This window comes from Doryrhamphus excisus, chromosome 2, assembly GCF_030265055.1.
Source record: "Doryrhamphus excisus isolate RoL2022-K1 chromosome 2, RoL_Dexc_1.0, whole genome shotgun sequence".
Taxonomy (NCBI): Eukaryota; Metazoa; Chordata; class Actinopteri; order Syngnathiformes; family Syngnathidae; genus Doryrhamphus; species Doryrhamphus excisus.
The window spans coordinates 28,530,822-28,547,185 of NC_080467.1; the positions used below are offsets into that span (position 1 = coordinate 28,530,822).

The window sequence follows — 16,364 nt, forward strand, 5'->3', positions numbered from 1 at the left end:
GTGACACCTTTTGGTTGTATTTAGTATTACATGCACTGCCGTTTTAACTTAATTATTTATTTTTCTTCTTTAGCACTATTTTTTTTAGAAGAAAAAAAAGAAAGTTGTAATTTTGAACCCCAGATCATTTGTTTAGTAACATTATAATATTTTATATTATAATGTTTATTTTTATATTATGTACTTATTTATTTGGAATCATCAAAATCAACATAAGTCATTTTGGTATAATAATAATTTAGTACCTTGTCCAAAACAAGTGTTTTGTGAAACCAATGTACATCTAAAATAATAATAATAATAATAATAATAATAATAATAATAATAATAATAATAATAATAATAATAATAATAATAATAATAATAATAATAATAATAATAATAATAATAATAATAATAATAATAATAATAATAGCAATAGCAATAGCAATAGCAATAGCAATAGCAATAATAATAATAATAATAATAATAATAATAATATTATTATTATTATTATTATTATTATTATTATTATTATTATTATTATTATTATTATTATTATTATTATTATTATTATTATTATTATTATTATTATTATTATTATTATTATTATTATTATTATTATTATTATTATTATTATTATATTATTATATATGTATACATATTATATTGTATTATATATTATATAATAATTATATAATAATATAAATATTATAATAAATATTCTATAATATATTATTATTATGAAATATTTTTAAATATATTAAAATATTTCAATAATAATTATTATTAAACTATTAAACAGCAATAATAATTTTTATTATTATTATTATACTTATTATTATTATTATTATTATTATACTTATTATTATTATTGTTATTATTATTATTATCATATATGTATACATATTATATTGTATTATATATCATATAATAATGTACTCGTCGTACGTCTGTGTAGTCAGTCGGACGATGTCAGTGCGGCGCCATGCAGGAACACAGCAGGTCCTCACGCTTGCAGAAAAGCCAGACAACAATAAAAAACAAAAATCCACTTAAGCTAACACAGCATGAGCGTTAGCTTGGAGTAGCAGCCCCCACACCCAAACAATCGCCTTTTTGTGCCTCCTTTCCTGTCCCACTTAAACATGTCTGCATGCGCTGGAGGTGATTTGCTCGTTAAAAACAAAACACTTGAATGTTGTTGGTTGGAGAGAGTCGCCGTGTTCTGTGTTTAGGTCTGAGCGCATCGGTGAGGTCTAACCCTGGCCTTCAACTTGTCATGGAGAAAACAGCAGGTGACTTCACTAAGATCGCGTCTTCAAAATTCATGTTCAAAAATGACATTTTTTTTTTTAAAAAGCAGGCTTCGCTACACATCTTAAAACCAAACTCTGTCAACTGTCAATCAGCTCCAGACATCCATATATGTTGTTTTTCTTCTGCAAGCAGGCTAACCTCTTAAAACGTGAGTGCAATATTAGCACATTAGCATAACATAGCTATGCTAATGTTGCTAACATTTGTGTCCTACTGTCCCAGTCCTTAATGTTAATTTGTTTTATGTAATACAGGGAATACAGTGTATATTGTGTGTATTGTTACAGTGCATATGTCAAAAGTTGATCCTAACCCATAACAATAGGCCCTAGCCCTAGCTGTAACTGTAACCCTTAGCCCTAGCCATAGCTTTAACCCTAACCTATAGAACTAACCCGTAGTCCTAGCCATAGCCCTAACACCTAGCCATAGCCCTAACCCTTAGACCTAGCCATAGCTCTAACACCTAGCCATAGCCCTAACCGTAACCCTAACACCTAGCCATAGCCCTAACACCTAGCCATAGCCCTAACACCTAGCATAGCTCTAACACCTAGCCATAGCCCTAACCCTTAGTCCTAGCCATAGCTCTAACACCTAGCCATAGCCCTAACCCTTGGTCCTAGCCATAGCCCTAACACCCTAGCCATAGCCCTAACACCTAGCCATAGCCCTAACCCTTAGTCCTAGCCATAGCCCTAACACTTATCCATAGCCCTAACCCTTAGTCCTAGCCATAGCCATAATACTTAGCCATAGCCCTAACACCTAGCCATAGCACTAACACCTAGCCATAGCCCTAACCCTTAGTCCTTGCCATAGCCCTAATACTTAGCCATAGCCCTAATACTTAGCCATAGCCCTAACACTTAGCCATAGCCCTAACACTTAGCCATAGCCCTAACACCTAGCCATAGCCCTAACCTTTAGTCCTAGCCATAGCCCTAACCCTAACACTTAGCCATAGCCCTAACACTTAGCCCTAACCCTTAGACCTAGCCATAGCCCTAACACCTAGCCATAGCTCTAACACCTAGCCATAGCCCTAACCTTTAGTCCTAGCCATAGCCCTAACCCTAACACTTAGCCATAGCCCTAACACCTAGCCATAGCCCTAACCCTTAGTCCTAGCCATAGCCCTAACCCTTAGTCTTTACCCTAACTCTAACCCTTAGTCCTAGCTATAGCTCTGACCCAAGTCTTTAGTTCTAGCCATAACCCAAACCCTTAGTCTTTACCCTAACTCTAACCCTTAGGCCTAGCCAACGCTCCTAACCCTTAATCCTAGCCCTTAGCCCTAGCTTGAACCTTAACCCTGAGAACTAGCCCGAACCCTTAGCCTTGGCCCCTACCCCCTTGCACTAACCCTAACCTTAGGCCTTAGCCGATACAACCTTAGCTAGCTGGCTAATCAGGTTTAGCCAAACGTCTCCTGTGGCGGCTAATCTACTTTCTCGGCTTTCTCGGCCTCGTCCATATCAGTTCGCGCCGCAGTCCGGCCCACTTTGTAATTCAATTAGCTGTCCCATTAGCTGTCCTACTTAGCGTCCAGACAGACAGACAGACAGCAGCCTCGTCTTGACGTCAAACAAAATGTCAGCTAACTCTCTGCTGGAATTAGCTTGAATTTTCAGACATTTTTATGAAGTAAAGATTATTAACTTTATCAGTGTTAGCTTAACATGATGTTTTCCAGTGAAGGGGTAATCTAAGAGTGTGCATTGGTTGTTCAGGAAAACACTGCCACCTAGCGTTATAGTAAAGAATTGCAACTCACGAGGCCTCTTTAACACGTGGTGCCAGAAAGCTAAAACCTTTAACATTACATTTAACACTTTTGACAATATTTTTTCTTGTAATATTTCGAGTTTATTTTTGTAAAATTTGAGCTTTTTTCTTGTTAGAATACGACTTGTTTATTAATAACATTTTGCCTTTAATTTAGTAAAATTACTGCAGATTTTTTATATTCGTTTTCTTCTGAAATGATTACATTTGCTATTTAATAAATATTGCTTGTAAATAAGAAATTTGAATGAATTTAATATATATGATAATAATATTTTATAAATATTTGGATAAGGATTTTGTGCAATTATATTCCAATAAATGTGATTAAATTAAGATGAATATGACTGAATTGACAAAAGCTCTGTTTATGAGACAGTTGTACTCCATTTGGCCGCTAGATGGTGCTGTTTACCAACATTTAGGACCATGAGATATTAGCGTTCTAAAGTTAGTTAGAAAAAGAATAACTTTCATATATAAGACATACTTTGATTAAAAAATAGGGAGATATATATTTTAATATGCGGGTGGGGCTGTGAATTTTAGTTAGTTAGTTAACAAATGTTAGTTAGTAGTATAAAAATGTTGTTTTTGGCTTTTTGTTTTTATCATGCGAGCTTGTTTTGGGATGAATTAGGAATTCTAATACAATTGCGTCTTTACCTGCTGTCCACATGATTGACAGTTAACGTTTTGACGTCACAAGTGCGCATGTGTGACAATAGAAAGTGATGGAGGCGGCGCGTACGCGCGCACAAGCAGCACCAGCCGTCCAATGGGATGGCGGATGGGAGGGGGGGGAGCTTTTTCTCAACTCCAGCTTTTGCTGCAACTTTAGCGGGACTTGCAGTCACAAAGTGGACCGGTACCCCCACGGATCCTCGGTGCGCTTTGGAGAAATGAATTCATTCCACCGGCTTTCAGGCTCCAAAGTTTGCTGACGTTGCAGGAATGATTGACACCTTTCTTTGGATGGACGCACGTATTTTTTAACCCGGATCCGTGCGTAATTGCGCAGACGTCCCGTGTGGAATACAATGCTCTAGCGTGGATGCATCATCGGTATGGTGGACTGCGTCTAAGAACTAAAGGAGGACCGGGACTGGCTGACTCGACCATGGCGCGCTCATGTTGCGTCTCCGCGCGCCTTCACTCGCTCCTGCTGCTGCTGTGGACTCTGTCTCGGTACTCCGCGTCCACGCAAGTCCGCCAAGAGTTCCAGGTGCTGGAGGAGCAACCCGTGGGCACTTACGTGGGCCAGATAGACACCCGAGTTAGCTTCACGTACCGTTTCAGTGAGAACCACAAACTTTTCGCCATCAACTCCACCACGGGGGTCATTTCCACGTCCTCCGTGATAGACAGGGAGCTCCTGCAGAGCGATGTCATCAACGTGGTGGTGCTGTCCAGTCAGCCCACTTACCCCACGGAGGTCAGGATTGTCGTTTTGGATATTAACGACAACGCACCGGTGTTCCCGGATGCTTCCATCGTGGTTTCTTTCAAGGAGGACGCCAGCAGCGGGAGACAAGTCATCCTGGACACGGCCACGGACTCCGACATCGGAAGCAACGGCGTGGATCACACCACCTACAGAATCATTAAAGGGAACCAGGAGAAGAAATTCCGCTTGGATATTACAGTCAATCCCAGCGGAGAGGGAGCGTTCCTGCATCTGGTATCTACAGGAGGCTTAGACCGGGAACTCGGTCCCTTTTACCAGCTCCTGATCGAAGTGGAGGACAAGGGGGACCCTAAAAAGTACGGCTACCTTCAAGTCAACGTCACAATCCAAGACATCAACGACAACCCGCCGGTTTTTGAGCACGAGCATTACCAAACCAGCGTTTTCGAGGATGCGGCGGTCGGATCCAGCATCCTGCACATCACCGCGTCCGATCAGGATGACGGAACTAACTCCGAGGTCAGGTACTTTCTCGATGAGGGCACGCCTTTCCAAATTGACCCTAAAGAAGGTACTATTATTATAAAGCAGACTTTGGATTATGAAATCAAGAAAGAGTACTCGCTAACGATCCACGCGGTCGATAACGGCGTACCGTCATTATCGGGAAGAACCGAAGCCACTATCAAGCTCTTAGACGTCAACGATAACGACCCTGTGGTAAAATTTCGATATTTCCCGACCACGTCTAAATTCGCCTCGGTGGATGAAAACGCACAAATCGGAACCGTAGTTGCTTTGCTCACCGTATCCGATTCCGATTCTCCGAGCGCTAACGGTAACATTTCCGTGTCCATTTTAGGCGGAAACGAGCAAAAACACTTTGAAGTCCATACGTCACCTGTGCCGAATTTAAGTCTCATCAAAGTAGCTAGCGTTCTGGATCGGGAGAGAATTTCTTCGTATAATTTAACGGTTTCCGTGTCGGATAACGGCAAACCGGTGGCGCGTTCATCTTTTGCTAGCTTGGTTATATTCGTAAACGATATTAACGATCATCCGCCGATATTCCAGCAAACGGAGTACAAAGTCGATATCAGCGAAGACGTCCCGAAGGGGAGCTACATTAAAGGGGTTTCCGCAACAGATGGCGACTCGGGACAGAACGCTAATCTTCGTTATTCCCTTGTGTCCGGAAACTCTTTAGGTTGGTTTTCCATTAGCGAAAACAGCGGACTTGTTACCAGTGCGGCTTTATTAGACAGGGAAGTAGCGTCCCAAATTGTGCTAAACATTAGCGCTAAAGACCAAGGTCTGCAGCCCAAAATTTCGTACACTAAACTCATCGTTAGCATCACAGACGTCAACGACCAAATTCCAACTTTCACACAGAACACATATCACGTATCTCCGGTGGAGCACGCCGCTCCCGGCGCCGAACTCCTTGTTCTCTCCGCGTCAGATGACGACTTGGGCGAGAACGGAACAATCCGGTTCTCGTTTGACGCAGAAACGCCAACTAGCATCCGTGAACTATTTCGTCTTGATGCCGCGTCAGGGCGATTAAGCGCAATCGCAGAGTTAGACAGAGAAAATCAGGCGTCCTATTTGCTTCACATTCAGGCATCGGATTCCGGAACGCCGCCTTTGCACTCAATCGGAAAAGTCAACATCACTTTAAAAGATATCAACGACAATAGACCGGTATTTTACCCAGTTCAGTACTTTGCTAACGTGAAAGAGAACGAACCCCCCGGTACTTATGCAACAACGGTTTCGGCCACAGATCCCGATTTGGGTCGCAACGGTACGGTTAAGTACATAATCACAGCAGGAGACGCATCGAAATTCCATATTAATAGCAACACTGGAAAAATCAGCACTCTGGAGGCGCTGGACAGAGAAGTGAAAACGACTTATCAGCTGCAGGTGACGGCGACAGATGGCGGCGGCTTGCGCTCCAACGCCCACGCTATTGTGACCGTGACTGTAATCGATACGCAAGATAACCCGCCCGTTTTTAGCCAGAGAGTTTACAGCTTTGTTATGTTTGAGAATGTGATTCCGGGTACGGTTATAGGAACCGTGTCGGCGTCCACTCTGGATCTGAACTCCAATATCTCCTATCTGATCACCTCAGGGGACCACCGGGGGCTTTTTAGGGTAAACGCCGCAGGTCAGATCACCGCATCCGGTCACATCGATCGAGAAGAGAAGGGTTTTTATCATTTGAAGGTGGTAGCAAGAGTAGGCGACATCACCGGGGACGCGGTTGTGAACGTCACCGTGAAGGACTTGAACGATAACGCGCCGCATTTTATTCACTCTGTGGAGCATGTCAGCGCGGTGGAGAACTGGAACGCAGGTCATGTGATATTCCAAGCTAAAGCGTCCGACCCCGATGAAGGCACCAACGGCGTGGTGATCTACAGCCTCAAACAAAACCCTAAAGGTCTTTTCCAAATCCACGAGAAACATGGCCTCATAACGCTGACCGGACCGTTGGAGGTCACGACCACGTCGTATGAAGTCGAGGTCTCGGCATCGGACACAGGAGTCCCGAGACACACCTCTAGTTTAGTCCTCATTGTCAGCGTTTACGACGTCAACGACAACTCGCCTGTCTTTGACCAACTCTCCTACGAAGTTGTTATCTCCGAATCGGAACCAGTCAACAGCCGATTCTTCAAAGTGGATGCCACGGATAAAGATTCCGGTCTCAACGGCGAAATCATGTATGACATCATCGCCGGCAACACCGGTGACATCTTCGGTATTTTTCCAGACGGTCACTTGTATATTAAAACGGAACTGGATCGAGAGCTTCAGGATCGATACAACTTAGTGGTCGTGGCTACCGACCGCGCTGTGGAACCGTTGAGCGCCGTCGTGAACGTCAGCGTCATCCTGGACGATGTCAACGATAACCGCCCACTTTTTAACAGCACTAATTATGTGTTTCATTTTGAGGAAGAGCAAAAAAGGGGTTCGCTGGTGGGTTTCGTTTACGCCGAGGATAAGGACTTCGGTCCAAACAGTGACGTCAGATACTCATTTGAGACTCCGCAGCAAAACTTTGAACTCAACGCTATCACGGGGGAGTTGAGGAGCACGTTGCGATTGGACCGCGAGTTGCTCATGAGACAAAGAGGCGCCGCCGTTTTCAGTTTTGTTGTCGTCTCCTCGGACCAGGGTCTCCCCAGACCCCTTAGAGACCAGGCTAAAGTGCAAGTTTACATACAAGACATCAATGACAACTCACCAAAGTTCACCAAAGACATTTACCAGGCCTCGGTTTCTGAGTCGGCGCCGAACACGACTCAACTTCTACGTGTCTCCGCGTCTGATGTAGACGAGAACAAAAACGGACTGGTTCATTATCGAATTGTTGACGGAAACCAGGACGGACAGTTCAGCATCGACGGCAACTCCGGACAAGTCACTTTAGTCGGAAAGTTGGATTACGAGTCAACATCGTTCTATTCTTTGAAAATAATCGCGGTTGATTCTGGCGGCGTTCCGTTATCCTCATCCTGCATGCTTAGCGTTAACATACTCGACGAGAACGACAACTCGCCGACTTTTCCTAAATCTTCCCTATCGGTTGATGTCCTGGAAAACATGAGGATAGGAGAGTTGGTCGCATCCGTGACCGCAACCGACGCCGACTCGGGCCACAATGCCGACATCACGTACAGCATCACCGCCACAAACAATCACGGAACGTTTAGCATCAGTCCCAACACCGGTAGCATCTTTCTGTTCAAAAAACTGGACTACGAAACACAATCTTTCTATAGACTCAACATCACGGCAAGGGATAACGGGAAACCACAACGCTCCTCGACTATTCCCGTTATCATCCATGTAAGGGATTTTAACGACAACCCTCCGATATTCACATCCGGGGACATTTTCAAGTCAATCCCTGAGAACATTCCCATCTCGGCGTCCGTCATGACCATCACAGCTCATGACACAGATGCGGATATTAACGGACTGTTGGAGTACTCCATCGTTCAGCAGGTCCCCAGAGGGGGGCACTTCAGTATTGACCCAAGTTCTGGTCTCATCTACACCAGCAAGGAGATTGACAGGGAGTTCTCGAATCTCTTTGAGTTGACGGTCAAGGCAACTGACCAAGCCGTGCCGTTCGAGTTCCGCCGTTTTGCCCTCAAGAACATAACAATATGGGTCACTGACCTTAATGATAACATTCCCAGTTTTGTATCCCAGAATGCACTGGTGGCAGAACCCAACATCGTGATCGGTTCCATTCTGACAACAGTTGTTGCAATCGACCCCGACGAGGGGGAAAACGGGGAAGTGGAATATGAGTTAGTGGAAGGGGACTCGGATACCTTCATCATGGACCGGTACAGCGGAGACATCCGCCTCGCTTCCCAACTTGTGCCATCCCGACTCGTCTACACGCTCACCGTATCCGCCACCGACCACGGCGGCGACCGTAAGACCTCCAAAACGGACATGACGATCATTCTACGCGGTCTGGACGGTCCTGTGTTCACGCAACCCAAATACATCACCATCCTCAAAGAGGGTCAACCGCCAGGAACCGACGTCATCTCGCTGGACGCCTCCAGTCCGCGGGGGTCGGCGAGCAAAGTGGAGTACTACATCGTGGCGGTGCACAGCGGCGGGAGAACCGTGGGGCGACTTTTCACCATCGGGCGCCACACTGGAGTGATACAGACGGCCGAGGAACTTGACAGGGAAAAGGGATCCGATCTCTATGTGGTGGACGTCTACGCCATCGAGACGGACGCCAGCCAGCCCAGGACGCAGCGTGCCGAGGTGAGTACACGGAAAGCCACTTTTATTTGGCTGCATGTCGTTTGTTTGTCAGGGGTCGAGTTCATGAACTCCGGTGTTGGCATCCGCTCCAGGAATATTTGGATGGAATAATAAGATCCATGCCGGAATGGATGGCGGTTGTCCAAGTAACACATTCGACACAATGCAGTCACCTGATGCATTTGTCTGCTCATTAATTCACTTCCTTCTTCTGCGGTTTATTAAACCGTATTTTTTTTTTCAGTCATAACTAAGAAGGACTTGTTCTCGAGTATTTAGTGTTACAATCTGTGATGGATGTGCCTCCACTTTCATGAGTGCTTCAAGATGAACGTTCAAGTCCCTGGATGTCTTCTTAACCTTCCTCTTGTATTATTACCGACCCGTTTTATATTTTAATGCATAAAAATAATCACATAATAGTTGTTTATTGCATTAAAATTTATTTTTGTAATTTTTTAAAAAAATATTTCAACAAAATAAAACCCCCAAAAATATTAATTCATTCAGCCAATCACAGGGACAAACAATAAATAAACAAACAATAAACAAAAATAGACAAACAACCATTCACACTCTCATTCATACCTATGGTTAATTAGCGACTCCAAATTAACCTAGCATGCATGTTGTTGGAATTTTACTTTATTTTAGTTTTATTGTGTGCGAGATTCATTGTTGTACCCCCCCCCCCCCCCCCAAGTTCACATTCATTAATTTTCAACCACTTATCCTCACGAGAGTCATGGGTATGCTGGAGCCTATCCCAGCTGTCTTTGGGCCAGAGGCGGGGTACACCCTGGACTGGTCTCAAGCCAGCCAATCACAGGGCACATATAGACAAACAACCATTCACACTCACATTCATACCTATGGACAATTTGGAGTCGCTAATTAACCTAGCATGCATGTTGTTGGAATTTTACTTTATTTTAGTTTTATTGTATGCGAGATTCATTCTTGTACGCCCCCCCCCCCCCCGCCCAAGTGCACATTCATTCATTCTGTACCGCTTATCCTCACGAGAGTCATGGGTATGCTGGAGCCTATCCCAGCTGTCTTCGGGCGAGAGGCAGGGTACACCCTGTACTGGTGGCCAGCCAGCCAATCACAGGGCACATATAGACAAACAACCATTCACACTCACATTCATACCTATGGACAATTTGGAGTCGCTAATTAACCTAGCATGCATGTTGTTGGAATTTTACTTTATTTTAGTTTTATTGTGTGCAAGATTTCATTGTTCATTATGCTGGAGCCTATCCCAGCTGTCTTCGGACGAGAGGCGGGGTACACCCTGGACTGGTTGCAACACCATGATACCAGAAAGCTAACACAAGAGGAAGGTTAAAGGGTTTCTGAAGGGTCTTCTAGTGTCTGTGTATCATATATACGTATGTGTGCCGGTTCTACTTTCCAGGCTCTACTTCAGGCCCCGCAGGCTGTTTTGGCACCGGGGGTGGTCCCGGGGTGTTGCATTATATGAGTGAGAAGCGCTCCACGGGGCAATAAGTGACCATTAAAATTGGACGACCTCTTAAGCCTGCTTGAAAAGATGCTGAGGGCAAAGGAGGGTGAAAGTTAAGCTTGTGGGCGGGGTTTGCATTAAGTGACGCGGCTTCAAATGGAAAGCAAATGTGTGTCGGTAAATTAGGTACACCTGTACGTATTGAGGACAGTAGTGATGCTCAGTGGGTGTGGAGTCGTGTGTTTGTTATTGTGGTGGTGTGGAGCTGCACTTTGGCGGCCATATTTGGGGTCAAAATATTGGAAACGTCCATTGCGGTTTGGGATTTGAGGTGGTGGTGTTTAGTCCAATCACAGTTTAGAAGCCTGACATGTGTAAAATGTGGAAAAACATGGCCGCCATTCTTAGTGTTTCAACTCAGGACTACGATCTATGTGTGGCTATTATGTGTGGCATAATGATATAATTATTTAAATTTTCTTAAGTCATTTTCTTACTGTATTGCATGTAAGAAACCTGTGGGAAAAATATCTTTCTTACAATAACCTCACCTGCTGCTTATTTTTTTTTGTCTTCATTTATTTGTGGTGGTCCAAATTTATCTCTAGCAGGCTGCCACAAATAACTTTGAAAGCTTCATGTTGCTCTTTTTGAGTTGGCGGGAACACAATCTTTGTTTAAAAAAATGTTTTTTTTCCATATTTTCTTTGTTGCTTATAGATATTAAAAACAAATACAACTTTATCCGATTTTATAAAAAAATAGGAATTATCTGTGATTTTGTTTTTGTTTTTTTTCTTCAAATTATAAGAAAAATAAGAAAAAATAAAAGAAAATCTAACAAAAGCAACTTTGTTTTTCTAATTTAAAAAAATGTGGAAAAGTTGTGAAATTGTTTGAAAATACAAAATTCAAAGAAAAAATAAGAAGCAATTAAGGAAAATATTTTTAAAATAAAAAAATATTTTTTTAATTAAAAAAAATCTAGGCTATTTGATTTTTTTGTTTTCTTTAAACATATAATTTGGTTTGTTATTAAAATAACATAACTACATTTTTTTTCGAAAATATTTTTATATTTTTTTTCAGAATACAGAACATTTTGACATTTTTAATTTAGCAATAAAAAATGCAAAAAGACAGCTGGGATAGGCTCCAGCATACCCGCAACCCTTGTGAGGCATAGAAAGTGTATATGGGTGGAATCTATTTGTGGTGGTTCAAATGCATCTGTGGCGGGCCAGAAACAGCATTTTTTTGCAGTTGTGCCTAATCCAGTGAGTTTTTTGCAATTTGTATAATTTAGCAATAAAAAATGCAAATCAATCTTGCCCTAAGACAGCTGGGATAGGTTCCAGCATACCCGCAACCCTAGTGAGACATCGAAAGTGTATGGGTGGAATCTATTTGTGGTGGTTCAAATGCATCTGTGGCGGGCCAGAAACAGCATTTTTTTGCAGTTCTGCCTAATCCAGTGAGTTTTTTGCAATTTGTATAATTTAGCAATAAAAAAATGCAAATCAATTTGCCCGAAGACAGCTGGGATAGGCTCCAGCATACTCGTGACCGTATGAGGCATAGAAAGTGTATGGGTGGAATCAATTTGTGGTGGTTCAAATGCATCTGTGGCGGGCCAGAAACAGCATTTTTTTACAGTTGTGCCTAATCCAGTGAGTTTTTTGCAATTTGTATAATTTAGCAATAAAAAATGCTAATCAATCTTGCCCGAAGACAGCTGGGATAGGCTCCAGCATACTTGTGACCCTAGTGAGGCATAGAAAGTGTATGGGTGGAATCTATTTGTGGTGGTTCAAATGCATCTGTGGCGGGCCAGAAACAGCATTTTTTTTACAGTTGTGCCTAATCCAGTGAGTTTTTTGCAATTTGTATAATTTAGCAATAAAAAAATGCAAATCAATTTGCCCGAAGACAGCTGGGATAGGCTCCGGCATACCCGCGATCCTAGTGAGGCATAGAAAGTGTATGGGTAGAATCAATTTGTGGTGGTTCAAATGCATCTGTGGCGGGCCAGGAACAGCATTTTTTGCAGTTGTGCCTAATCCAGTGAGTTTTTTGCAATTTGTATAATTTAGCAATAAAAAAATGCAAATCAATTTGCCCGAAGACAGCTGGGATAGGCTCCGGCATACCCGCAACCCTAGTGAGGCATAGAAAGTGTATGGGTGGAATCTATTTGTGGTGGTTCAAATGCATCTGTGGCGGGCCACGAGTGTTATTGCTCTTTTTGTGCACATAAACTCCTTTCTAATTGATTTATGGTGTAAGTGAAGCACCTGTTTGATGGCGGATGGTTGCTGAGTGAAGGATGTCCAGGCTGGTTGGTTAGCTAAGCCTCTGTGAATATTCTCCGAGGCCTCCATGGCGATATCAAATGTTCCCCCTCTCTCACTTTTGCCTTCAGGCAGCGGAGGCGAATCTCCTCCTTCCTCGCGTGGAGCGTCTGCTTTAATGAAGCTTCATTCCCAGACCCGCAAAGTCTCCAGATTGGTTTCACGCTTGAACTTTGTCACCCTGTCGACGTCCCAAAGAGATGGCTTTACCTTCCCGCTACCCCCCCCCCCCCCCGCCCCCGCCCCTCCCGATCATGGCCAATAAAAAGTCGGAGCAGCACATGTGGAAATACGCTCCGGCTTTTGCGGCTCGACTTCCTTTGCATCGTGTAAACCTGCAGACTTTTAGACTAATGTTTTTCCAGCGCCGTGTTTATACACCAGATACCCGGTAGCAACTAGAGACTAGGAGGAGGTGTGTGTGTGTGGGGGGGCGGGGGGGGTCATATTTGAGTGTTTTCATGCATAGGGTTACGACCCTGTCGCATTCTCTATTTCCCATTTCTGCCATTGATTGGACACGTGATGGGAAGCTGGCTTCTACTCCTGATGTTTTGGAAACAAGCAAATGAGGATTGTGGCGGTGTGGAGCTGCGCTTTGGCCGCCATATTTGGGGTCAAAATATTGGAAACGCGTCTCACTTTGTCGTCCATTGCGGTTAGGGATGGAAGGTGTTGGTGTTTCGTCAAATCACAACTTTAGGAGCCTGACCTGTGTAAAATGTGAAAAAACATGGCCAGGACTGCAATCTATGTGTTGCTATTTGATGCTATTGATTTGTGTGTGTGTTTGGGGTGGCATAATGATATAATTATTCAAATTTCAACTTTTGCATGTAACAAACCTGTGGGAAAAATATATTGGGTTTTTTGTATCTTTAGCAAAGCCGCACTTGCTACTTATTTTTTTTGTCTTCATTTATTTGTGGTGGTCCAAATTTATCTCTAGCAGGCTGCCACAAATGACAGAATGTATGGGAAACTCTTGTGTTTTGTGTTTTCTTTGTTCCTTATAGATATATATTTATATATAAAAAAAAAACAAATGCAACCTTATGTGATTCTATGAAAAAATAGGAAATATCTGTGATTTTATTTTTGTTTTTTTTCCAAAGTATAAGAAAAATAAGAAAAAATAAAAGAAAATCTAACAAAAGCAACTTTGTTTTTCTAATTTAAAAAAATGTGGAAAAGTTTTGAGATTTTTTTGAAAATACAAAATTCTAAGAAAAAATAAGAAACAATAAAAGAAAATATTTTGTTTTTCTAATTTAAAAAATTCTACGCTATTTGATTTTTTGTTTTCTTTAAACATTAAATTGAAAGAAATTTGGTATGTTATTTAAATAACATAACTTAATTTTTTTCAAATTTTTTTTTATTTTATTATTATTTTTTGCAATTTTTAATTCAGCTGCTTTCGCTCCATCATCAAGCGAGATCTTGTCGTTGGTGATTTACACCAGCGAAAAGAACTGGACTGGAATTCCACCCCAATTCCTGAGTCTTTGTCTTTGCTTCCTCTTTGCAGTCGCCGAGAAGAACGGACGCAGCAAACGTTTCTTGGCTGTTGTGTTTGGAATGCATTGTCATTGGCTTACGGAGGATGTTTCTTAGTGTGTGGAGTTGGAACCGCGAGCTACATAGTCATTCATTCATTCATTCATTTTCTACCGCTTTTCCTCACAAGAGTTGCGGGGGGTGCTGGAGCCTATCCCAGCTGTCTTCGGGCGAGAGGCGGGGTTCACCCTGGACTGGTGGCCAGCCAATCACAGGGCACATATAGACAAACAACCATTCACACTCACATTCATACCTATGGACAATTTGGAGTAATGCTAATTAACCTAGCATGTTTTTGGAATGTGGGAGGAAACCGGAGTACCCGGAGAAAACCCACGCATGCACGGGGAGAACATGCAAACTCCACACAGAGATGGCCGAGGGTGGGGAAAGACAAAATAAGAAGCCAAAAAGTTACCACTTCCACACAAAATAGGAGGAGAACTCATTCATTCATTCATTTTCTACCGTTTAGCCTCACGAGGGTTGCTAGGGGGGGAGCTGGAGCCTATCCCAGCTGTCTTCGGGCGAGAGGCGGGGTTCACCCTGGACTGGTGGCCAGGCAGCCAATCAGAGGGCACATATAGACAAACAACCATTCACACTCACATTCATACCTATGGACAATTTGGAGTAATGCTAATTAACCTAGCATGTTTTTGGAATGTGGGCGGAAACCGGAGTACCCGGAGAAAACGCACACATGCACAGGGAGAACATGGGGGTAGTCTGTGCGCTAACCACTCCTCCACCGTGCCGCCCGCTACATATTCAGTCTCATTATAACAAAATGTATTTGTGGCGGGCCGTTTCACAGATAAACTAAATGAGCTAAACTCCCCAGTAGTTTGTGTTTCTGGAGTTTTTTTTTTTGTTTTTTTTTGTCCTCATGCGGCCCCATCTAGACTGGACTGGACTGTGATGCAATCCAAATCACACAAGGTCGAGTCCGGCCTGCACTTGAAGTCATTGTTCCCCATTCAAAGTAAACAAAGCAATTCCTCTCTTAGCAGCAGATAAACCTACTCCGCAATCCCAATCCGGCAGCTTTTCCTATTTGTGTCCATGCGGCGGATTTACGAGTTTAAAAAAAACAAAAAACGGTGCCTTCCTCCTCCTCTTCGTCGCTGCTGCCTGGCCGGTGTTGGAAGGTGGACGCTGTGGAGCTTTGAGACTGAAGAGGGAAAGAAAAGGCATTTTGGAGTGGTGGGAATGGAGGGAAAAGGAAGTGGCGGTGGTGGGGAGGGTGGGGGGGGGGGGGCATGGAAACATTTTAGTGCCAGATGCGGGATGCCTTGCAAGGTATTATGGGAAAAAAAAAGGTGTCTGCTCTTTTGTTGTATTACAGTCATTATGGCATTTCATTTCATTGATGGCATTTATGGCAAATGTTGATCTGAAATCGTTGTATCAGACGTTCGTTAAGGTGAGCGGTAGTGAGGAAACAGAAAGACGACCAATCACCACATTCATAGGAGTAATGGCGTTCAAAATAACAACGTTTCGAACGCATCGCCGTAGGAATGACAACCTTTAGTCCCAGAAAGTCCCGTTATAATGTGTTTATGAGTGAAGCTCGAACAAGTGGCTTGTTGACGTTTCACACGGGACATTTCCCAATTCTGTGTGACCTTGAACGCGGCATTGGTGTTTACTTTCAGACTTTCAG

The 16,364-nt window shown here is 43.0% G+C and overlaps 1 protein-coding gene across 1 annotated transcript in view; it reads left to right on the forward strand.

Moving 5' to 3' along the window:
* The first annotated feature begins 3,808 nt into the window (after positions 1–3,808).
* The window catches only part of fat4 (FAT atypical cadherin 4), a 127,906-nt gene continuing 115,350 nt past the window's right edge, over positions 3,809–16,364 (forward strand). The window contains exon 1 of the mRNA XM_058054070.1: positions 3,809–9,310. Coding sequence (XP_057910053.1) covers positions 4,142–9,310 — 5,169 coding nt within the window. The 5' untranslated portion in view covers positions 3,809–4,141. The remainder of the gene's footprint in view (positions 9,311–16,364) is intronic.